At 45.6% G+C, this 25505-nt stretch overlaps 2 protein-coding genes across 6 annotated transcripts in view; both read right to left on the reverse strand.

The window, feature by feature from the left end:
• Nucleotides 1–84: 84 nt before the first annotated feature.
• KLHL11 (kelch like family member 11) lies at nt 85–10876 on the reverse strand. Of its 2 annotated transcripts, XR_014136082.1 has the most exons (3): nt 10332–10876; nt 3898–5556; nt 85–1926 (listed from the first exon to the last, which is right to left on the reverse strand). XR_014136082.1 is itself a non-coding variant. In XM_081791301.1 (2 exons), the coding sequence occupies exons 1-2, from the start codon at nt 10874–10876 to the stop codon at nt 3975–3977; spliced, it is 2127 nt and encodes a 708-aa protein (XP_081647427.1). In that variant the 3' UTR covers nt 85–3974. The 2 variants fall into 2 exon arrangements, 1 of the variants encoding a protein (XP_081647427.1); XM_081791301.1 differs by having other exon boundaries at nt 85–5556.
• Nucleotides 10877–12022: 1146 nt separating this feature from the next.
• Nucleotides 12023–25505, reverse strand: part of ACLY (ATP citrate lyase) — a 49128-nt gene continuing 35645 nt past the window's right edge. For all 4 annotated transcript variants that reach the window (XM_081791297.1, XM_081791296.1, XM_081791299.1 and 1 more), the window contains 9 exons: nt 21032–21159; nt 20199–20292; nt 17877–18031; nt 16243–16393; nt 15900–16043; nt 14652–14765; nt 14211–14293; nt 13633–13709; nt 12023–12983 (listed from right to left, as the gene is read on the reverse strand). In XM_081791297.1, coding sequence (XP_081647423.1) covers nt 12889–12983; nt 13633–13709; nt 14211–14293; nt 14652–14765; nt 15900–16043; nt 16243–16393; nt 17877–18031; nt 20199–20292; nt 21032–21159 — 1041 coding nt within the window. In that variant the 3' untranslated portion in view covers nt 12023–12888. The remainder of the gene's footprint in view (nt 12984–13632; nt 13710–14210; nt 14294–14651; nt 14766–15899; nt 16044–16242; nt 16394–17876; nt 18032–20198; nt 20293–21031; nt 21160–25505) is intronic.

Here is a 25505-nt window from a genome sequence, read left to right on the forward strand (position 1 = left end):
ATGAGGGAGTAAGAGGGAAGGAAGCAAGCATTTGTATCCAACAGTGTATCATTAAAAGGGAAAAGTCACACGGTACAAACCAGCTCTAAAGAAATATGTTTATTTAAAACTTACATTGAGACAACTGATAGCTTCAACACAGAACAAGATAGTTTTAGGAACATAAAACAGGCTATTTTACAATGTGATGTCTCAAAAGCGTCCTAAATTCTACATCTCCTCTGACTTAAAGGGAGATAGCCAAGATTATACTTTGAGTAGAGTAGGGGCTTGGATACTGATAGCCCCCAAAAGTCACTGTGTATCAGCTTGAACTAAATATGTATTTTACAAATAACTCAGTGAGCCCTAGCACATGGACCATAGTCTTCAAACATCTAGCAAGCTTAATTTTTCACAAGTGCATTATGCAGGAGGATTAAGTGAACAAGTGCTCTACTGTATGTGCTTCAGTGTCAGACATTCGTAGTGATGCTCAGAGAGTAAGACAAAAGCCCTACGAAGGTAATCAACAAAGAGCAGTTATTTGGCTATCTAATTAAATTCCTTGAAGCGAGATGGCTACTATATTATGTTATTGTTATTGTATTATGTCACTCAACTATGAGCTGTTTGGTTTCCAATGACCAGAGCACGTTATAATGTAAGCATTATAACAACAAAAATGGACTATTCTCAAGAAAGCAACAAACTGGAGTGATGGACTGTGCCAAAATGTTTGATAATTAAAGGAGAGACCAAAGCATTTCTCAAGTATTCTACAGTTAAATGGCAACCTAGAAATACCCTATTTTGCTAATGGAGGCAGGGAACCTACTTCACCATTCTGTAGACTTTCAAAAGACAGGAAATGTGGCCAACACACCCTTTTAATTTAAGCTTAATTTGAGGAAAGTACAAAAAAGTCCCTTTATCTATGTTTGATTAGGCCAAGTAACTAAAATGTATGTTTAGTTTACTTGTCTACCTACAGTACAGTGTCTCATTAGAATTATGAAGCAGAGAATGAAGTATTTTAAACATATGACATGCTACGCTAGTCAAGAAACAGAGAAAAAAGAGTGCCCTAGAAACTGCCTTACCAGTAGCCTGAAGAGTTTAAAGAGCAAAAGCACACAAGTCTTCGATCAACACTATCTTTCCAACTTCAAACTTCTGTTCTATGTATTTTAAAAGTTTTTGGTCCCAGCAATACTATATAAAACTAAGTGATAAAAACAAAACTGATGTCAATCAATTTTGAGATTTTTTTTTAGCAAAATATTTTTGAGTTGGCACAGCAAAAGCAAAGTTGGATATACAAGATCTACAAGACATCATGCAAACGTCTGCAAGTGAGATGTACTACTTACACACTAAGCTCATGACTGACATTCTCAATATACACCACGGGTTTGTTTTTTTAAAAACCACGGTGGGGTAGGTGGAGGTGGAGGACCTCCATTCCAAGATACAAGTCACGCTAGGGATTAGGTAAAGGTATTACTTTTTGGTCCTCTTTTATCCTTCCACAAAACAAAAACAAAAGCAACAACAACAAAAGGTTCGCTTGAATACGTGTGAAGCTGTCTTTTTAGAAGTTTAAATGACCAAACACATTCTTTAAGTTTTTCATCAGAAAGGAAATTTCTTTCCCAAAGAGCCACTTTAGGCTGGTTGTCATAATCAAAACCTTTCCAAATACTCTGGAAGTTATTTCCAGTTTAGAATTTCAGAATGTCAGCCTTGAACAGATTTAAGCAAATCTGGTTTCCTTTCCTATTAACAAGTTAGTTAGGATATTTCAGAGACACAAGTTATTGATGTGAAGTCACACGTGTGAATTCAAATATGAAAATTAGAAATTCAGTAATCAGGAAAACCTGCACACATCATCATGCAAGGAAGGACTTACCCCTTCTTTTCAGCCATGGCCTACGCTGCCTGCTGAGTTAAAAAACAACAGTTTCAATCAAGTTTTCAGAACCAGATTATACCTAAATCTTGTGAGTTACAATTTGTCGCATCATGTGAAAAAAGGCCACCCTCCAAAAACTTGGTAGTGACAGTCTTAGAAGACAACTCAGAGATAAGATCCAAAAACCTTACATCACACCTCCTGGACAGAAACTGCCATTTTAGTGAGCTGCTGAGTTACTTCACCACTAAGAAGAGGAAGTTTGCTAGGCGGCATAGTCTATCAGAGATGAGAACATCACTCAACAAGCTTTTCTGCCTCACGTGCACAGACCTCTCACAACTAAGAATGAGGACTTCTCAGGACTGAAATGGCTTTTATTAAAATAACTACAAATGGAAATTGATAAAATGGTAGAGGTGGTGTAGGATAATATATCCTCATACAGAAATAGGACTTGAAGTTTACGACCCCCACTCCAATCTAAATTAAATGGTTTTAAAGCAGATTTCCGACACATTTATTGAAAAACTTTGTCCTAGGCAAGGATACCAACTTAAAAATTTCAGGAAAGCTCTTAGTATAGAGTCCAGGGACTAGATATTAATAGTCTTGCAGTAAATTGAGAGCCAAAATTTCTGGTTGTGCTTTTTTCCTTTTGATGTTTGATACAGTAAGAAGGTTAAGTATAATGGTCTAGGGAAAAAAATAATCACTGCACTTGGAGTTCAACTCCTAAAACAGTTATCCTGGAATGTCTAAGAAGATGATATTCTGAAAGAAATAAGAAACATATATAATGGAGCCATTTTGCAAACCATTAGAGCAGGAGTCCTTTATGTTAACTGAGTTCTCACTTGTATAAAACTTGGGAGTGTGTTAGAGAATCAGAAGAATGCATAAAAATAAATAAAAGATAACTAAAGCAATAAATTTTTAAGAGCCTTAATTATGCACCTAAATTTGGTATCTGAGGCTCAGGTAAAGTCTGAATAAAAGTCTAGGGAAACTGGATAAACTACTAGAACAGTCAGGGCTGAGAAACAGTAAGGCTTCTCTTACGCAACATTTCTCTCAATTGTCACTTCCTTCCCATTTTGAGAAAAGCTTCTTTTAGAAAGAATGAAGAGGACGCTATACAATATACTTTAGAGGACAATTTAAAACTGAAGGCATGGTTGTATCGATTGTCATAGGCATTATTTACACTCATTAACTTATCCTCAAATACTCCTGCAACTTCTGAAAAAAGTGTTTACATGTTTTAATGCCTTTGCTCAGTCTACCTAATAATACTACTTTTCTTCTTAGAAAAACAGATTTCATATACATAACGTCCTCTGTATTAAATCAATGAGCTAAAGATCAACACTCTTGCCAACTACCATCATCTGAGAGTGATGGCTCCCGGTCTAGAACGGTTGCTGAAGAAATGGAAAATACTCAAAAAATAATGGGGCCAATCACAAATTTCTCACCAGTCATCTCTTCTAAAAATAAACAAAACAGCATTTCTAGATAAACACATACAACAAAACATCAATGCAAATATTCAGAAACCATCCTGCCGAAACATTGTGCTTTTCCCTTCAAATCTCAGTCTCACTATTGCACATACCTCCTGCAGATGAGGGCTCAATGCGTAAGTTCTGCTCTTTTCAAAACCACCAACCATTCAGGAAAAAATTAAAAGGAGTATCAAAGTAAACGTGCAAATAAAACTGTTGCTTAAAGCATGTTCAAAACATCAAGTCCCTAAGACAAAGGAGTTTTCGCTTGTTGGCAGAAAAACAGCCAAGTAACTATACCTGGTTCTTCCACTTGTCATTAATAAGATCTAACTTGGCTAGCACATCCACACAAACCGAAGACAGACAAAGACTGCACACCAACAAAAATTACCACATATTAAATCGTGTTTCCCATTCTTCAGTTTTTAACTGTGTTTCCTTTATATGGGGCAATAATCAGGTTAGGTAGAAAATAAGTTATCGACATACTTTTTCAAGTAACAGTCTGGGGATCTTCAGCCTCACAAGACAGGTACAACTGTTTTAAGCTGCACCTATTAGAGCACCTAGCATTCAATCTGAGAGCTTGGCACTCTTCGCATGTTCAGGGCGTGCCGATGTATTTCTTGCATCTGTCTGATGCGGTCCTTCTGCCACATTAAGTTTTGAGGCATAGGATATCTCTGTGTGCCATGCAAGTACCGGTACGGGATCCTCACGTGGCAAGCAGTGGCTCTACAACGAGGCTGTGGCATGGGAGGAAGAAGCATCCACCGCTTTCTTTCAGCACAATATCGGTAGGCTTCTTTCCGGTACTGTTTGTCGATATCATCGCTGTTTTTCCAGCCTCCAATAATGAAAACGTCATCTCTGTAATAGCAGATAGCCGCTCCTTCGATGCTTAGGACTTCGGGAGGTAAGCTCTCAAGGATCTCATCGGACACTTGGCTGGCAATTTTTCTTACTGCCTCTTCATTTTCTAAAGAATAACTCTTGGGACAGCATGATGCCGTCTGGTAAAAGTTTGAATTGACCACAGACATTTGGAAAAAGCAGTAATTGTCAATAAGCGGCAAAGATTCCACATCTTGCCACTGTCGAGTCTCCGTATCATAGCAGGTAATTACAGCCTTTAACCCATCTTCGGTGTCCCGGTCCACGGGAGTGCGGGCAGCGATGTACACAAACCGGTCTTCGATGGCTAGCGCTTTGACATCCCGGAGGATCTTTGGTGCTGATTCCAAGTTGTGCCATTTATCAAGCTCAGGATTATAAACAGTCACGTCTTTGAAGCCAGGGCTGAAGTTGCCATGTCCTCCAATGCTGTAGAGCTTCCCTTTGACTTCTGTTAACCCAAAAGAATGCTTCCTTGTCATCAGACTACAAACATGTTCCCACGTATTCAAATTTGGGTTGTATCTCTCCACAGTTTTAGCAAACCCTGGTTCCATCGATCCAGCAACATACACGTAGGACTCTGTTACTGCAACGGCATGTCCATCAAGGTGATTATGAATATGGGGCAGGTTTACCCATCTGTCCTCATCGACAAAATACCCCACACATTCACTTAAATAATCCCCTCCTTCTGACACGCCTCCAATAACCATGATCACGTCCATGTTTTGCCCATAGCGAGGTAATAATGAGACATGAGAGGCAGGATGCTGGAAGGTGCCAGACTGTATGTTTTCAGCTCTCAGAGCATGCCTCTCCACTGCATCGGCCACTAACTTGACGCAAACTTCATTATTGGCCACCAGCCTCTCTGGTTTGACATGCCGAGTAAGGTAAGTAGGTTTCATCTGGGACAATCTGAGCAATTTAAACAGTTCTTCAAAGTATCTCTCTCTCTCTTCAGCATTTCTCTGAACCCACTTCAACACTGTTTCAAAGAGAACCTCTTCGGAATCAACCGTGATTTCCAAGTCCGAGAGCCAGTCTCGAATGAGATGGAAAGGTAAAGTATAAAATTCTTCATCCTGAATTACTTTGTGGAAATTTCTCCGTATCATATCGGCAGCTTTCAGAGCAAGTTGGCTCAGAGTATACATGTGAGCTAAGCTATGAATGGCCACACAATTAGAGAGATGAAGTTTCTTCTTGAGAAATTCTCCACAGAATTCTTTTAAACGAATTAACAGGAACCTAAAATCAAGAAAAGAAACAAGAATTTTCAAATGTGCACATTTTATGTGGCTGCATTTTGAGAACATGCTGAAAAGCGTATTTATTTTTTAATAATTTTTTAAAGTTTATTTATTTTGAGAGAGAGGAGAGAGAGAACAAGCAGGGGAGGGGCAGAGACACAGGGGGACAGAGGATCTGAAGCAGGCTCTGTGCTGACAGCAGAGAGCCGAACGCGGGCCTCAAACTCATGAACCACAAGATCATGACCTGAGCCTGAGCCGAAGTCGGATGCCCAATTGACTGAGCCACCCAGGCGCCCCATTATGCTGAAAAGTATATTTAAAAGCATATATACAGTCATCTTTATATATATATATATATATATATATATATATATATATATATATATTTAAATTATGCATATTATATAATATATATACAATTATACATGACACATGTAACATACACACAGTGGTGCTTTTCATTATGTAAGTTTTTCTGGAACATATCCTTTAATAAAAAGTACAACAGTCAGAGAAAGAAATACCATAGGATTTCACACCTATGTGGAATTTAAGAAACAAAACAAACATGCAAAGGGGAAAAAAAGAGAGACAAACCAAGAAACAGACTCTTACCTACAGAGAACAAACTGATGGTGGGGGGGTGGTGAAATGGGTGATGGAGATTGGGGAGTGTACACTTATTATGGTAAGCACTGGGTAATGTACAGACTTGTTGAATCACCATGTTATACACTTGAAGCTAATAGAACACTGTATGTTAACTATACTGGAATTAAAATTAACTTAATAAGGGCACCTGGGTGGCTCAGGCAGTTAAGCGTCGGAATCTTGGTTTCAGCTCAGGTCATGATCTCATAGTTTCTCAAGTTCGAGCCCTGCATCAGACTCTGTGCGGAGCCTGCTTGAGATTCATTTTCCCTGTCTCTCTGCCCTTTCCCCACTTGTGCTGTCTCTGTCTCTCTCAAAATCAATTAATAAACTTAAAAAAAAAAAACAATAAAAAATAAAGTACAATAGTTCCATACTTTACTTTTATTGGCAAAGGCAATTCCCAATCCAAACTTGTCTATGCTATTCCTGTCCTAATCCCTTGTCAGTCACCAGCCTTTTCTTTGAGGCAGGGTCTCAGCAAGATACTTTATTAAGCCTTGACTAGATGGTATAGGAACTGTGGTTCCTGGGAGGCTCTGTCTGTTCAAATATCAGAAGGAAGAGCAGTGGAGGCCTTGTGTTGAAGGTTTCAATCTCCTCTTCACTACAGCTTTCTCCTTGGGCAGCAGATGATGGGGGGAGGGGATGGCAAGGCAAACTCAAACAACAGTAACGAACATATGGAAGGGGTCTGGCATGTTGCTGACTAGAAGTTGTCTGCCCTCCTAAATTCATTTGAAGTTAAATTACATACCACAAGTTTCAGCTAAATCCATAAATCTAGCAGAACTCAGTCCCAAGGATGGCCACTTTGAGACCACTGCTTTAACAAGAGTAAGTCCCCAGAACTGAGAACTTTAAACAAAATATGGACTTTATCAGTCCAGGGCTCTCAATTCAACCATTTGTTATTACAGTTATCGCGCTTAGTACCCATCTAACTAGGATATAAAGATGAGTACGACAGGCTTCCTTCACCATCTTCAGGGAACATGCCATCTTAGAAGACAAAGACAAGGTAGAGTGGTAAGAGCTCTAGTGAGTCTCAAAGATGTCTGGGTGCCAGGGTCACTAGATTCCCAGGCTGCTCGCACCCCCTACCTGGAACTCCTATCTTTGGCATGGCGCTCCAGATAATTCTGACACATATTCCCTTGGATAGGGTGTTTAGAAACATTGCTCGATGACAATAAGAGCTAATGTATACTAGGCATGTTCCATGTGCTAGGCACTTCCTATTATTTCCTTGTAAGTGCCCTTGAAGGTAGGTATGATCGACAGAGTAGTCGGGCGGTAGGGAGAGAGCTCTTGCCTCAGAGCTCATGGGTAAGGTTAGATATGACGGTTGCCAGGCACTTAGTGCCCATCACAAGGCAGCTGCTCAAGCAGCTGACAGATGGACAGAAGTTCAACTGCCTGAGATGTTCTCTCCTAACCCCCAACTCCCCTATAAAGCAGGAGCAAATCTGAAAAATGAGCCCACGTGAGACACAAACATAGCTTGAGTGGGTGCAATGACCTTTCTCTACTCATTTTCATTCAACAAACCTCTCTCTCAAATCTACACCTGCCCCACCCTACCCCACCCTCTCATGAACGACCCAAACTTGGGCTATGAGAAAACAAGCAATCAGAAACTTCATCTTACCACCACCCAATGTGCCTGTAGCTTTACCCTATATTCTGCCTTCCCAGTCCAACTTTTCCATTATTAATACTGATTCTATCCCCTTCTTGATTTCAAGGACTTTGCTCCTGCAAGAATTCCCCCACTCCTGTAACATGAAGTTCTCCTCTTCCACTGATTCATTTTTCTTCAGCACACAAACAAGCTCTAGTATCTCCTATCTTAGATGGGGGGAAAAAGACCTCCCTGGACTCTTCTCCAAACATTTCCATGTGTACCATTATTCTGACCCTCTTTATAGGAAGACTTAACTTAAATGGCTCCTGCTAATGCCATCGAGGGTCTCTATATTGCCAAATGCAGGGATCACTTACGGTTGACAGTTGACAGGATAGGCTACTCCCTCCTCTATACCTTTTTTTTTTTTTTTAAAGGCTTCCTGTGAGACCCATCTCCTCTACTGGTTCCTCTTTAACATTTTGGAACCCCAGGGCTCAATCCTGCCCCTTCTCTGTCTACACTCTCTTCCTAAGTAATTTTTCATCCAGTCCCATGGCTTTAATTACCATCTTATATGCCATATTCCTCCCAATGTTCTTATATCCAACTGCCTATTCAGACATTTCCTGGACCCAAACCAAACTCCTGGTCTTCCCAAACTTGCTTTCCTACACTCTCCCACATCTTAATAAATAAATAACTCCATCTTTCCAGTTGCTTGTATCAAAAACCAGCAGTCCTTTCCCTTACACTCTGTATCAAATCCATCAGCAAAATTGTCCCCTCTACCTTCCAAACATATCTAGAACTGAAGCACTTATCATCTTTACTTCTCCTTCTTCAATCCAAGCCTCTGTCACCATTCCAACAACCCCCTAATCTTTTTGCTTCTGCCTTTGCAGCCCCTTCCTCACTGCCCCATCCTTTATTCATCACAGCAGAATTCTTCAAATCACATTTCATTGTTCCTCTGCCCCAAACCTTCCTCTTTCATTCAAAATAAGAGCTCAAGTCCTTCACCAGGCCAACAAGCCCTATGGAATCTGGATCCATCCCCCATCACCACCCTGGGGCCTCTCCCACCCCTCTCAACCTGCACCCATTTGATCTAGCCATGCTGGCCTCCCGCTATTCTCTGACATCCAGATAAGCCCCACCTCAGGCCTTTCCACCTGTGTCCTCAACCTGAAGCACTCTTTACCTCACCTCCTTCAGTTCTTTGCAAAATGTCTTCTTCATGAGGCATTCTCTATCTACCCAATTAAAAAACACAGCTCCTCTCTACGAGCACTTTCTATGCTGAATTTCTCATCAAAGCCGTAACAATCGTCCAACATGCCATCTATTTTAATTATTTATTGCCCATCTACCAGTGTGAGCGCAACGAGGAAAGGGACTTTTGTCTGTTTTGTTCACCGGGAAGTCCCAGCACCTTAGAACCCAGTGTCTGATCTGATGCATTAACAGGCACTCAATAGGTATTTGTTAAAATCATGTTCCTGGTAATATAATACTGCCAAAAGGGAGTCCTCCACATCTCTAAAAATGGCATTCACCTGCCTCCTAACCAGTCTCTGAAGCATCCGTTCCTGCTCCGTACAATCCATTTTCCACTGTAGCAGAATCCTCTTTTAAAATAATGAAATCAGGGGCGCCTGGGTGGCTGGGTCCGTTCAGCATCTGACTTCGGCTCAGGTCATGATCTCGCAGTTTGTGAGTTCGAGCCCCGCGTCGGGCTCTGTGCTGACAGCTCAGAGCCTGAAGCCTGCTTCGGATTCTGTGTCTCCTCCTCTCTCTACCCCTCCCCTGCTCACACTCTGGTGTCTCTCTGTCTCTCAATAATAAATAAACGTTAAAAAAAATTAAAAATAAAATAAAATAAAATAATGAAATCAGGAAGTTTCTTTACTCAGCTTCCCACCTCACAGTAAAAACCAAATTCCTTATTCCAGCGCATTTCGCAAACCCTTCACCCATTAGACCCAGCTCCATTGGGTATTTCCTTTAGTTCTTTAAGCCGAACTGGATCCTGACTGAGGGCCTTGGCGCTCTCTGCCTGGAATGTTCATCCCCCATCTCTGCATGGCCAGTTCTTTCTTGCCGTTTAGAGATGGGTCTAAACGTCACCTCCTCAGAAAGGTCTCTCCTCTACCAATCACTGTCCTTTCATCCTTTTTAAATGTCAACACAGCGCTGATTACAGGCAGACTTTCTTTTTCATTGCCTTTGTCCCTCCACCTGGAATCTGAGCTCCCTAAGCGCAGGGCGCCCTCGTCAGACCGGCCGCATCCTCGGTGCCCAGCGCAGTGGCCGCCCCACCGCACACAGTAGACGCTCAACAAGCCGCAAACAAACGCATCTCGTACGGGCTCCCTCGAGTCCCACCCGCAGGCCCTGCCTCCCCGCCTCCCCCGCCCCCTCCCGGGATGCGGCCCTCGGTGGGCGAGCCTCTCCGCCGCCCGGCGCGCGGCCCCCCGCATCCCGCCTACCTGTCGGCCAACTCCAGCACCTCGTGCACGCTGCCCGTGCTGACGCGGATGCGCCCGGTGTACATGTATTCGATAACGGCTTCCACCGTGTCGGGCTCGGGCCCGGGCTCCGAGCTCCACTTGCGCATCTCCACCCTGCCCGAGCGGGACTCCGAGAACTGGCCCGAGAGCAGGGGCGTGAAGTATTCGGTGGCGGCGGCCAGCACCGAGCGGTGGGCCCGGAACTCTCGGCCGCCCGCGCCGCCGAAGCACAAGGTAATGTCGCAGAAGAGGCCTTGGCGCCGCTGCTCGTTCTGCCTCCACGACAGCTCCGAGCAGTGAGAGCTGCACTCGAAATCCTCGGCCTCCGGGCCCGGATCGCCCCCGCTCGCTTCCATTGCAGATATGCCGGGCCCGGACCCGAAGTCCACCGTGCCGCTGCCTCGGACTTCGGCGGCCAGCCCTGCCGATCCGGCGGCGGCCGTCTCCATGCTCTCCATCTCCAGCACCTGAAGAGATGCGGCCGCTGCCGCCGCCGCTGCCGCCGCCACCGCCGCCGCCGCCATCTTGACGCCGCCGCGCCCGACCTCCGCAGTCTCGGAACGATTCAGCCGTTCTGGTGCGACACAGAGGAATTCTGGGAATAAATAGTGGGCGCAGGGCGGAGCTGGGCGCGGCTAGTGTGCGCACGCGCGGCCGCTCCCGCCCGGAGCCGCGCCACGGTGGAGAGAGGTGGAGAGAGGTGGAGAGAGGTGGAGAGAGCTGGAGAGGGCTGGGTAGGGCTGCCCCCCCCCTCCCCGCCGACCTCCCTCCCACGTGTCGGGTCTCCTTCCCGTCAGAGTGGCACGCTCTTCGTGGTCATTTTGTAGGACAAAAGCCACCCTGGCCCGTCACCCATTGTTAGTGTCTCGGGTGGCGACAGTGGATTTTTCAAGATTTAAAATGGCTTTGGAGTAAACATGAAAAAAAACCTTGAGACTGAGCCCCCGCTCAGTGGACGAGGGCGAGCAAGTTACTCAGTATCTCGGAACCAATTCATCTTCTACAAATAGGATAGTTATCTGTTAGGAGAACGCTTAGGGATGCTTGTGTTTTACGTAATGTTTGGTCCGTAGTTACTGTTCCAAACATACTTGTTTAAAAGATGAATAAAAGTCACTTTGGGGTTTTATTAAGCAAGGGAGTGGCTCCATTAGATGCATGCTTTAAAATATCATTGGTGGCTGAAGAAATAATGAAAAAGTGGAAGTAGGGGCATTAGTTAGCATATAGATAGATCAGAGGGATAATGAAAGGCTGAATCCATAAGGTGGGACAACCACAGAAGTGGAGGAGAGGAGGACTCTTGAGCTTTTGGCTTAAGCATCCGGGTTACAGCTTTGTTCCTATTTACTGAAAATGGAGAGGTACCGATTCAAGGGAGAAGACAGGGTTGTTTTTTTGTTTTTTTCCCAACATTTTTAAGAAGTTTATTTTTTTAGTAATCTCTACACCCAACATGGGGCTCGAACCCACGAACCCAAGATCCAGTTGCATGCTCCACCTCCTGAGCCAGCCAGGGCCCCCCTGAGCAGGTGGGTTGAAGCTAGTGTTTTGATGAGTTCTGTGTGTGTGTAGAGATGGATGAACATTTTTAAAATGACATGTAGTGAAACAATTAGCACCGTTCAAAGGAATGCAGAGGAAAGGATATGGATGGCATGAGACAGTAGTGTGTCTTTATTGTTACTATATAGTTTATTGAAACCAAACTGATAATACAGAGAAGAGACTGAGCTGGCAGCTGTCAGAATCTTGCTGGATTATAGATGCAAACTGGCTGGAGACGAGTCCTTGAACCCACACTTCAGTTGCATAAATACAGAGGACATAGAACACGAAACATTTCACAGCTTTTTTTTTTTGCTTTGCGTTTCCATTTTAAACATATGTATGTTACAACTTTACATTTTAAATTACTACTCCACATGTTTTGTGACAATGGCTAAGGATGCAACGGCCCCATCCCCCTGACATAAACAGAGTTTGGTCTGCAACACAGAACATTACAGTGAGATACCAAACAAACCCTTAACACATAACATACAAAAAGACCTTTAAAAATCAGATTAACACAATGTTCTTCAGGTTATATGAGGAGGAAAGGAAAGTGGGAAAATAAGACATTAGGGATGCTTTAAACTGACAGTACCTTGAGGTCTTAAAAGTTTCATTCTCTTCCTCCAAGGGAAAAAAATTTTAACTAAAGGAAAAAAGAAAGCAACGTCGTAACACCCTACAATGAGGAACAATATCCTTACAGTGCTTAGATGCTTCCATATAATAAATACAGCAGGTAGCAGAGCAAAGGTCACAAGTATTGGCTTGGTTTTTATTTCTATGCTTATAAAAAAAGTACTAAGCTTCCTGGTGTGGAATGAACAGTGTTAGCCTGTGGGTGTCATCAGTGCCTGTACACCAGCAGCTGTTTACATTCCAGGCCCGTTTTCTAGCAAGCTCCAGTGCCAGCCGTGTGCACGCTACTTCCCAGGGGATGAGTTCTTGTCTTCACTTCACTGACATATGGTTCCGGGCTCAGTTACATGCTCATGTGTTCCGGAAGAACATATGAAATATCATCCCAAGGGTGACGATACAGCCCCTGCTTCAGCCTCTTCTGATCGAGATAGTGTCCTGAAATGGGGCAAAGGCATCTTTTTGTTAAGAGCTGGTGAGTAGTCGGGGGCGCCAGGGTGGCTCAGTTGCTTAGGCCTCCAACTTCGGCTCAGGTCATGATCTCGCGGTTCCTGAGTTCGAGCCCCACGTCAGGCTCTGTGCTGACCGCTTGGAGCCTGGAGCCTGCTTCAGATTCTGTGTCTCCCTCTCTCTCTCTGCCCCTCCCCCACCCTCTGTCTCTCTCTCTTTCTCTCTCTTTCTTTCAAAAATAAACAAACAAACAAAAAGAGAGTTGGTGAGAGATCTGCTAAAAGTTTGGAGAGGGGGAGAAGATGAGGACAGAAAATCTAATACAAAAAAAATGAGGAAGTAAATCCAGATCCAACACATAAGCAGATACCAGCCTGGCTAAAAGGCAACTGTGGGATTTCATTCTGTTTTCCTGGACTAGCAATCAGCCATTTCCAAGAACAAAGGAACCATGGAATGAATATAAAGGGGGAAGTTAAAGTAAGAAAGGAAGGATTAGAAACGATGATGAAGATCATGTGACATCTTTCTAGTAGAAACTTGCCACCCAGGTGTTACAGCAGAACCATTGGGGGGGGGGGGAGGGGCTGGGGCGGGGACCAAACCAAACTCTTAATAACAACAACTACCAACTCACCAATGAAGCCCATACTCCTTCCCAGCACAAAGATGCCATTGAGGGCTCCAATGTCAATATATTCATCAGCTTCCTCCCTGCAAACACACAATCAACTTGTGGTTTTAAAACAGCTCACATGGCCCCCCCCCCTCCTCCCCACAGACAGTACGACTTCTGCCGAGGAACGAGAAAGTAGATCTCTTTGGTATCAAAGGAGAAAAAGGGTGCTCTGGGTGGTAGGACTACAGACAATTTTTGTTTTCTTCTTTATACCTCTCCATACTTTCTAAATCCTCTGTAATGAGCATGTATTGCTTTCAGAACTGGAAGGAAACCGCAAGCAAGCATCAATAAATGTGAAGAAGAAGAAAATGGGTGGCTTAATCGAAGTGTCCAACTTCAGCTCATGTCATGATCTCACAGTTTGTGAGTTTGAGTCACACATCAGGCTCTGCTTGGAGTGTTGTCTCCTTCTCTCTCTCTCTCTCTGCCTCTGTCCAACACGCTCAATGTCTGTCTGTCTCTTATTTATTTAAATCAATCAATCAATGAATCAATCAATAAATAAAGTAGAAGAAAATGACCACAGAGCTCACCGAGTGAAGGACCCACAGTTTCTAAGCATGTCTACAAAGGCAACTCCGATGAAACCATCTACGTTCAGGATAAGATTTGGTTTCTGGGAAGGCAAAAAATTCAAAGCACTTATCATCATTTCTCATTTTTTCTTTGTAATTTTCCACAATTACTACTAGTAATAGAACTACAAATTCTGACCACAATTTAAAAACCTCCCACCAAAACATCATAGCTGGTTAGGAAAGAAAGAGTCAGTTCAATTCCCAATGTCTAGTAAAGGACCCAACACCTAGTTGACAGTATGTATTTGTTGAACTTAGTAGTACAACAGAAATAAAATTTCCCAGAACACCAGATTTGATTTTGGCTGCACAATCAGAAGCTAGGCTGGCTCTTGTTTTCCCCAAGAAATTCACCCACAACAGTGAATTGGGAATTAGGGATATTTTCTCTTTTACCTTCGAGGTGGTAATCTTCTCGACTTCCAGCGCATAGTCAAGCAGGGGGGTGGCAGGGAAGTGCTGTTTGACATAATCTTTGAGGATCTGCACTCGCATGTCTGGGTTGTTTATCTAGAAAGTGACCCAAAGTTACAGAGGAACCCACCCTGACACTGCCATTAAGAGACCTGTTGGGGGCGCCTGGGTGGCTCAGTCAGTTAAGCGTCCCACTCTTGGTTTCAGGTCGTGATCTCGCTCAGGTCGTGATCTCATGGATCATGGGTTCAAGCCCCGCACTGGGCTCCGCACTGACAGTGCAGAGCCTGCTTCAGATTCTCGCTCGCTCTCTCTCTCTCTCTCTGCTCCTCCCACACACTCTCTCAAAATAAATAAATAAACTTAAAAAAAAAAAAAGACATGTTTGTGCTCCTGCCACAGACGGACACAAATGTTTATATTTTATCCAGGAGGTGTGTTTTAGGTACCTGATCCATGTGTCTTGATTCCATGCAGCACAGATTATGACCCTGCTGTAGGGCTTAAGGTTTCTAAAGTCCTCTTGAATCTCACTTGACCCTCAAAACAAACTGTAGGTTCTCCCTTTTGTGTTACAGACAAGGAACTGAGACCTGGAGATGTTAACTGAGTTCAACAACAGGCCTCGGTTTAAGCAGCAGGGGGCTTGGGGCTCACCTACTCTCCGACCAAAAGTCTTAGGTTCTAGCCACGAACCATGCTGCCCAAGAGTTCAGTGGCCCCGGCCTCCTCCAGCTGTAACAAAGTTCTACAGAGTTCTTAGTTTTTAGACTGGCAAGCACTTGTTGGCGTGGGGCAGCAAAGCACCCCTGAAATCTCAAGAAAAGCTCTGCGCCTGCACCATCTGCTAAGAGACCCACACTAAACCATAATTGGTCAGTGGGGCAGGGAAGTGGTTCAGATGACAGCCAACTCCCAACACCCAGTTCCCAAGCAGATAGCACTGCTCCAGTCCATGGCACAGGGCCTCTTTCAGACAGAACATCACACTTATACTGCCACGCTCAGGCTTCTACGTTCCTTCCTTTCTGGAGTCCATACTGACGTGGTTCTAATGGAAAGCTGTTTAAAGGCATTCTGCATTATAATGGAAAAACAGCTGCCTGATCTTTGACATCTGTCAACACAGCCAAAGCTTTGCACATTGAGAGTCAAGGGCCTGGGTGTTCCCCACTAAAATAATGCCTCCACCTGCATGCAGGTCAGTCCTTAAGGAGAGCCACGACTTACCGATTTCACTCGGTGACCAATGCCCATAATCAGCTTTCCTTCCTTCTTCATCTTGTTCACAAACTCCATGGGGATAATGCCGCTGTCAAAGGCTTTGCTGAACATCTTGGCGGCTGCATCCAGGGCACCCCCAAACCGGTCCCCCTGCAGGATAAGCAAGCCCACATGCCCTGAGCTGGAAGAGACTCCCTCAGCTTCGCAGACCGATCCAGCATGCCCTGAACCGCCCCAGCACGGGGTTTTACACTCTGAGGCTCCTTCTAGGACCCTGTGACAGCCAAGTGCATGTCAGCATAACCATGTGTCCCCTGAGGATCTCACCTCCCAGGAGGCCAGTACTCACAATAGTGAGCAGCCCCGAGGTGAGGCTGGAAACCAGGTCCTTCCCAGCCCGAGCACAGATGATGGTGTTGTGAGCCCCAGACACGGCTGGCCCGTGATCCGCCGTCACCATCAGGCACATCTCAATGAACTGGCAGGCATACTTGGGCAACCTAGAGGGGGAGGAAAGGGGCACTAAGACGAGGGTTGGAACAGAGGCGAGCCGCTGAACAGGAGCTACGCTGACCCACAAAGCCAAGCACCTGCTGGCTCCCATGTCTATTACTATATCAAGCAACTCTAGAGGCAAAAACCTCCAATTCTTGAGCAGCTCCTAACTTACTGATAGCAAATACTGTTTTAAAAAAAAATTTTTTTTTTTTAACGTTTATTTATTTTTGAGACAGAGCATGAACAGGGGACGGGCAGAGAGAGAGGGAGACACAGAATCTGAAACGGGTTCCAGGCTCTGAGCTGTCAGCACAGAGCCCGACGCGGGGCTCTAACTCACGGACTGTGAGATCATGACCTGAGCTGAAGTCAGACACTCAACCGACCAAGCCACCCAGGCGCCCCAGCAAATACTGCTTTTAATACAGAGTTAGCCACTGGGGGTTGACAATCTCTTCTTTAGACAATGGCTTCCAGCATGAGTCGTTGCAACAGAATTTAACCTATACTTGTGACTTCCTTCTACGTGCCATACGGAGAAGTGAGACTCCTGTCCCTTTCCCAGTGTAGGAAGCCCCAGGTCTCCTGCAGTGTTCAACCTCTCAACTGATTAGGAACGAAGTCTGGGGACGCCTGGGTGGCTCAGTTGGTTAAGTGTCCGACTTTGGCTCAAGTCATGATCTTACAATTCGTGGGTTCGAGCCCCACGTCGGGCTCTGCACTGACAGCTCAGAGCCTGAAGCCTGCTTTCTGTGTCTCTGTCTCTGCCCCTCCCGCCCCCAAAATGAAGAAACACTTAAAAATTAAAAAAAAAAATGAAGTCTGGAGATATAGGAATGCAAGAACAGACAGGGAAATCTGCAGAGGTGTTACAACGCCATGAACTTCTCCCAGGAAGGGCCCAAAACTGGGCCAAGAACTATCTCTGCAGCTGAGGGCATGACACAAACCAAGACATTGGGCAGAGCCCAAGGCCACCCCAAGCCAGGGCTCTGTGAATTAAGTATTATTCACTGGCCCCCTTGCCCAGCTGTCAGTCCCAGGGGAGGGCTGTGTTTGGGAGTTGCAGAGAAACCAATTTATTCTAACACTCAGGCTGATAAGAGAGACAACCTAATATAAGGTACTTCATGCCTATTTAGCAACTCTATCAGGCCTGCACTCTGAGCTACCAGACCCATCCAGACCTCTCTCAAGAGGCCTACATTTACTCTTATTTCTTTAAGAGCGCCAAGGACAGGGGCTGATCCAAGATCCCTGATGAGGTCACTGCTTTCTACATAGTTGAGACTGGCCTTTCTGTCCTTGGAAGACCTAGGAACAGCCAGTATCTCTTCTGGCCTTGCAATTGATCTGTGGCCATAAAGATTAGTCCTGGACGTATTCCCCAAGGCTACCCACCCCCCACTCCCTTTGCAGGGGAAAATCCTTAATTCTGAGTCAAAGATGGCAGTGTCCAGCCATCTTCTGACCTCCATGCCTCACCTTCTCTGGAACCAGAGGAGGCCGAGGACCCCGCCAATGCCCATCTCTTCCTTGAAGACCTCGGTGATGGGCATGCCCGCATAGATGAGCTCCTGTCCTCGCTCGTCACAGATGCTGGTCATGAATGAGGCAGGTTTGCGGATCAAGCCCAGCTCCTGAGCAAAGATGGGGGCAGGGGGAAGCAGCACGATATGACCACAGAGATTCTTCCAGAACTGCCTCACTGTCTGCACTGCCAGAACCAAAGTGTTCCAGGTACCGACGCTCAAACTCCTCCCAAGAAAGAAGCACAAAAACCCTTTCGTTGTATCATTTCAGTCATAGAATATAGGAGTGCCATGCGCGATTTCCACCCACAGGTTCATTTTCGCCTCACAAAGATGTCCCAGCAGAAGCCAACCCAAACTCACCCGGCTTAGAAATGCAAGCATGAATCTGAAGGGAAATTTTTCTAGCACTCCACATTCAGCTGCCAAGCCCCCACCTAAACGTAATGAGCAGGGGGCTGTGCAAATAGGGGATTCCCTCAAGATGTCCTTCACCCGGGGGAAGGGACTGAGCTGAACTTCCAGCTTCCAGAGTTGGGGTACCATGGGAACATCGTTGCCAACTCTGCATAAGCCCATTTCTCCAATTATCCCTGATCAATTTTCATTGTAAAATGCCTTTCTGCCTTAGTGTTTGTCAGTTTAAGGGCCATCTGTCTGGCCTTTCTCCACTTTTATCTATATATAGACACATGGAGAAATACATAAAGTGTTTTTGTGTACATAGGTTTTTCATAATCGTGATATACTATCTCATAATACTCCATTTACTCAATGAATTTGAGCTCCATAAATGTAGGCACATACATAGATCTGGTTCATTCCTTTTAACTGCTGTATGATATCCTATCCTATGGCAAAACCACAAGTTAGCCGTTCTTCCGCTGATAACCATCAGGTGGAAAAATCTTGAACACATTTCTGTGAATGTGCGAGCACTTCCCTGAAATAGCTTTCTAGATAGGAATTACGCCATCAGGTGTGAGCACTTCTTTTCTTTTCTTTTTTTAGTAATCTCTACACCTAACCCGGGGCTTGAACTCACAAGTATCAGGTCAAGAGTCGCACACTCCACCAACAGACACAGCCAGGCACTCCAGGTGCCAGCGCTCTGAAATCTGATATTACCCAATGGCCTTTCAGAAAGGGTGGTGCCAAGTTCCACACCCACCTTCAAGGAACAAACGCACAAAGTTCCTCACACCCATACAAACACAACATATTATCAAAGAACTGTTTTCTTTGTTGACCTCAAAAGGGGAAAACTGGTATCACAGCTTTTACTTTGGCACCTTCTTATAATGAGTGAGACTGAGCATTTTTTCAGGTTGAAAGGCCATTTCCTACCCATTTTTGTAGTGGTCTTTTAAAAACTGATTTCAGGGGCACTTGGGTGGCTAAGTTGGTTAAGCGTCCGAACATCAGCTCAGGTCACGATCTCCGTTTGTGAGTTCGAGCCCCACATCGGGCTTGCTGCCGTCAGCACAGGGCCCGCTTTGGATCTTCTGCTCCCTTCTGTCCCTCCCCGCTCCTGCTCCTGCTCTCTTTCAAAAATAAATAAAACACTGGGGTGCCTGGGTGGCTCAGTTGGTTAAGCGTCCAACTTCGGCTCAGGTCATGATCTCACAGTTTGTGAGTTCGAGCCCCACGTCGGGCTCTGTGCTGACAGCTCAGAGCCTGGAGCCTGCTTGGGATTCTGTGTCTCCCTCTCTCTCTGCCCCTCCCCACTCATGGTCTGTCTGTCTTAAAAATAAATAAAACATTTTTTAAAAATAAATAAATAAAACATTAAAAATAAATAAATAAATAAAAACTGATCTGATCTCAGAGAGTTCTCGTGTACTTTGAACATTAGCTCTTCATCTCTGCCGCTTAGACAAGCAGGCAGAGTAGACACTCTACTTCACCCAGAAACCCCTCAGCAAGTGCAAACAACTCTAGGGGGCATTGTCTGTCCTCAGCCCCCATTTCCAACCAGGCCACAAGGCTGTGGGACATACATGCTGCCCTTCGCCCTCTTGGGCCCTGTATCTGTTTTACCCGTTGGTCAGAAGGGGCCAGCTCACAAGCTCCAGGACACAAGGAGGGTCTGGAATCAAAGAATACTTGCTGTGGGTTTTTTCTAATCTATGCCCTTGGAGTAGAGCTGCCGTCGGGGGCATGGTTTGGAGGCCAGAGCAGTGATTACAGGGTTGCCCCCAGCTAGTAGGGCAGGGCCTGGTTTCCAGGGACTGCAGCCAAATCAACAGGAAACCCACCCCTCAGCGTCACCTACCCTGGCCCAGGAGTAGTCCATTGGCACCGTTGGAGGCGGCACCTCCTGAGCAGGTACGATGACTCCTTTGGCCACAAGATCTTCGTACACAGACCTGAGAGGCGGGGGAAGGCAAGGAGAGAAGACATCCATGTGCATTTTATGCTTCTGGGCTCTTCTAAGCCATCCTAGGAACGTTGCTCCATCTAACCCCAAAACTCCAGGTTTCCTAGCTTTGTAGCCCCTCCTGGCAATGCCCTACACCAGGTGGATTCCTACAGACCAAATGAAAACAGGTTCTGGCCAAGACTCTCCCCCACCCCCACACCCAACCCCATGGGGCTTTATAGAAAGCTGAATCTGGAGGCCAAGGAAGGACAGAGGGGAGGAAGGAGAAGACACAATGGGTAGCCATTGTTTATCAATCGATTAGGGCTGACACTTTCTAAATGTTTCTATGCTCATCTCTTATTTAAGGGACAGCTAAGTAGGTAGGCTCAGAAAGCGAACATGTTTTAATAGCAGTCTGAATGGCCTGTAACTGCTGTGCCTACAAACAAAACAAAAACCAAAAAGAGGGTAAAGATTTCAGACTATCTCAACAGTTACACTCCATACCTAACACCTCTAACACTCCAGCACGCTGACACACTGTCACCTCTGGGTCACAGCAGCTGCTATCCTGGGGGGGGGGGGGGGGGCAAGGGGGAAGGGGGTGTTCTGGAAAGGGAACCGGAGTGGGGGGGAAGGGGGAAGGGGGTGTTCTGGAAAGGGAACCGGAGTGGGGGGGAAGGGGGAAGGGGGTGTTCTGGAAAAGGAACCGGAGGCTGGTGTCCTCCCCACAGTCCACTCACTGGATGATTTCTCCCAGTTCATCGAAGCTTGGGGGCACAAACACCCCTGCCTCCTTCAAAGCCTGGTTCTTGGCTACTGCAGTTTCAGAAGCCTGGTTGGCACAAGCTCCGGCATGGCCAAACTGTACCTGGAAGGCAACGGGGAGCAGCTTTTACCCAGCTTGTGAATCCCTCCGGGGAAAGGCCACAAAGGCTCCGGAATGTCGGTACCGATTACAGGCCGGACCTTGTTAAACACTCTATAGTGAATCACCTCATTCAAACCTCACACAGGCTCACTCAACAGGGACGCCAAATAACGCTCGATTTACAGAAGAGGAAACTGAGGCACCAAGAAGTTCAGGAGCTTACTGAGGGTCACACTGCTGGTGTATATCGGAGCCAGAACACAAAGCCTGGCGGCCCAACTCCACAAACACCTGCACTCAGCTCCCCCTGCCCCCCTGGCAGCGGTTGAGGGGGAGGATGGAGAACGGCTGGTAGTTGTGAACCACTGTGAGAAGTGAAGGCACAGGCTGGCAACCACAGTTGAGCTGATCCTCACAAACAGGATCTGATTGTCCTGCACATACTTTGTATAAAATAAGTCCAATAAAAATAAAAATTCTCACGTAAAAGTACAAATTCCTAGCTTTTTTTTTTTTTTTTTAAGTTAATTTTTTTTTTTTTTTACGTTTATTTATTTTTGGGACAGAGAGAGACAGAGCATGAACGGGGGAGGGGCAGAGAGAGAGGGAGACACAGAATCGGAAGCAGGATCCAGGCTCTGAGCCATCAGCCCAGAGCCTGACGCGGGGCTCGAACTCACGGACCGCGAGATCGTGACCTGAGCTAAAGTTGGGCGCTTAACCGACTGAGCCACCCAGGCGCCCCCTAGCTTCTTTTTAAAAAGTCACATTGTGGAGGGGCACCTGGGTGGCTCAGTCAGTTAAGCATCTGGCTTCAGCTCAGGTCATGATCTCACGGTTCATGAGTTCAAGCCCCGGTTCATGAGTTCAAGCCCCGTGTTGGGCTCTGTGCCAGCTTGGAGCTTGGAGCCTGCTTCAGATTCTGTGTCTCCCTCTCTCTCTGCCCCTCCCCTGCTAGAGCTCTGTCTCTCTCTCAAAAATAAACAAACATTTAAAAAAATATATTAAAAAGTTTTTTTTCTAAGTCAGATTGTGGGGCGCCTAGCTGGCTTAATCCATGGACCATGCCACTCTTGATCTTGGGGTCATGAGTTCAAGGCCCATGATGGGGGCAGAGTACTTAAAAAATAAAATGGTTTTTAAAAATAAAATAAATAAATAAATAAATAAATAAATAAATAAATAAATAAAAAGTCAGATCGTGCACCACCAGGTCTATATTCCCACAGGGCAACAATCACCTGGAGCCAATAAGCAATGCCCCCTTCTGCCTGAGCGCACAGTGAGGTAAACTCTAAGCCCAAGGGCACAGGGGGTGACTGGCTACGGGAAGGGAGCAACAGGGAAGAGAAAACCAACGCGAAGAGCTAAGTAATTGTGTCTTTGACCACGCAATGGGGAAAATGAGGTAACGACATGAGATGTACTACAAAGCCCCAGTCAGGGTGGGGGGAGGCAGGTAATCATAAAAATACTTAATCTGTTTGAATAACTACATCCACTCACTCTTCTATGTGCTTTACTCACTTCATCTTTCGGTAGCTACGGCTACTTCCAATAAGAAAAGAAACAAAAGTGGTAAATAAAAGAGGTAAAGTAACCTGCCCAAGGCCACACAGGTAGGATATGGTAGCATCTGAAGTCAGGCAATATGGCCTCTCCCAGTGCTCTTACCCACTAGGCATAACAAAAGGGGCCTTAAGTGTTGAAAATCACTTCTGGGGGCGCCTGGGTGGCGCAGTCGGTTAAGCGTCCGACTTCAGCCAGGTCACGATCTCACGGTCCGTGAGTTCGAGCCCCGCGTCAGGCTCTGGGCTGATGGCTCAGAGCCTGGAGCCTGTTTCCGATTCTGTGTCTCCCTCTCTCTGTCCCTCCCCCGTTCATGCTCTGTCTCTCTCTGTCCCAAAAGTAAATAAACGTTGAAAAAAAAATTAAAAAAAAAAAAAAGAAAATCACTTCTGAACTACAGCTCTGGTTAGCAACACCCAACCCAAAAACTTATGCTTTAAATCGCAGGCTCCCAATGCATTCTTTATAGGACTGAACCTGCATGGTGGAAGGGGTGGGAAGGAAAAGAGATTCTATATGCAAACAAATAGAAAATGCTGAGTTCAAGGAAGTTCAATAGGTTTAATTCTGAGATTCCTCAAAGCTAAAATCAAAGTTTTAAAAACGGAGATTACACTACATATTCATAATTTATAGAAGCTCCCCTTTCTGGTTGGTTTTTGTTTTGAGGACCACTGCTACTGGACCGGTGTTCTATGGAACACAGTTCTGAAAAGCGCCACCTCGCCAATACCCCTGGTCTCTACTCCCATTGCCCAGTTCTGAATTCTGTCTTCCTGAGGAGCGACTCTGCTTGCCAACATGTGGAGATTTTGTTGTATACCTATCTTACCTCCTCTACAGGGCAGAAAGTTCTGCAAGGTCATGTGACCTGTTTAAGAAATCAAAAATCACTCATTAGCTGGGTAGTCACTGTACTATACTCCATTTATATAGGCCTGAAATTTTGTAATGTTTTAAAAAATTAATTGAGGGATGCCTGGATGGCTTAGTCCATTAAGCATCTGACTCTTGGTTTTGGCTCAGGTCACAATCTCACAGTTTGTGAGTTCGAACCCCACAGAGGGCTCTGCACTGGCAGTGCAGAGCCTGCTTGGGCATTCTCTCTCTGCACCTCCCCAGCTTTTACTCACATGTGCTCTCTCTCTCTTAAAATTAACTTTTAAAAAATTAATGGAAAGGGGCGCCCGGGTGGCTCAGTCGGTTAAGCGTCCGACTTTCGCTTTAGGTCATGATCTTGCGGTTTTTGAGTTCGAGCCCCACGTCAGGCTGTGTGCTGACAGCTCAGAGCCTGGAGCCTGCTTCGGATTCCGCGTCTCCCTCTCTCTCTGCCCCTCCCCTGCTCATGCTGTCTCTCTCTGTCTCAAAAATAAATAAAACATTAAAAAAAAAATTAATGGAAAAACAAAAATAAAACACCTTGAGGACCTGTCCTATCCCTGGGGTGATGAGCAGTGCCCAGCCAGAAACAGAAGAGTTAGGTCCTTGACCTCTTGGGGGTGTCCTCAGCATAGTAGGGGTAGGGAGGTGAAGGGCTGGTAATGGAGAGCTGGTTAAGAGAAACAATGCAGGGGGAGGGAGGAATTACTTTTGGCTGCTGAGGTGGAGAGGAAAACAGTCCAGAAGGATCATGAAGAGCTTCATGGAATAGGTGAATTAAAGAATGGAAACAAGTATCTGCTAAAACCTGCATGTGCCAGACCTTTCCAATTACTTTCTTTTAAAAAAAAATTTTTTTTTTTTTACATTTTATTTATTTTTGAGAGAGAGAGAGAGAGAGAGAGAGAGAACAAGTAGGGGAGGGGCAGAGAGAAGGAGACACAGAATCTGAAGCAGGCTCCAGGCTCTGAGCTGTCAGCACAGAGCCCGATGCGGGGCTTGAACCCATGAACCGTGAGATCACGACCTGAGCCAAAGTCAGTTGCTTAACCGACTGAGCCACCCAGGCGCCCCTCAATTACTTTCTTACGTAAGCCACACAACAACCCAGAATCAGCCCCATTTTACACCTCGAGAAACTGAGGCACGGAGAGGCCAAATGACCTGCCCTGGTCACACAGATCCACCTAGAGCTGATTCTAGCCTGTGAGAGTAGAGGTCACGTCTGAAAGACAGGCATGATTCTATGACCTGCCCCTTTCCTCTTATTTACTTGGGAAGAAAAAAAAAAAAAAAAAACACCTCGCACCATTAATACTTGATGTAACATATTCTTTCTATACCAACACATCAAGATCTACCTCATTCTTCTCCTGCCTGCCTGGGTTTCTATCACATGGCTGGCGCCAGGATGACATACCCTCTCCTGGCCAGCAGCATTCAGGCCGTTCCGCTTTCTGCCCTTACAACATTGCGAGTATCCTTGCACGCATGCTGAAATATTTTTGCATGCAGACCCCGACGGTAAATCTGCAGGAACGGAACCGCTGGTTTGAAGGAGAGGAGCATTTTGCAACTACACAAATACTGCCCCTGTGACGTGGGTATGGAATATCAGAGGGGAAGGCAGGCATTCCAGGGAGAAAGAACAGGGTGACAGGCTTACTGGCAGGAAGGGTGGAGGGCTTCAGCGTAGGGATTATCACTGTTGCAGGAAGCCCTCTGGCCAACTATTATCTTCATCTGCACACAGCACTTATGGCCTCACACTCAGAGCCTGCCCAACTACTGATCACTCATCAAGGACAAGTGTTTGTTTCCTCGGTTTTGTCATCACTGGATGGGCCATCTTCACGACAGAGGGTCCTGTGAGCTGGAGTACTGGGGCCGCAGCCTGG

The sequence above is a fragment of the Panthera onca genome, chromosome E1, assembly GCF_046562875.1.
Source record: "Panthera onca isolate mPanOnc1 chromosome E1, mPanOnc1 haplotype 2, whole genome shotgun sequence".
Taxonomy (NCBI): Eukaryota; Metazoa; Chordata; class Mammalia; order Carnivora; family Felidae; genus Panthera; species Panthera onca.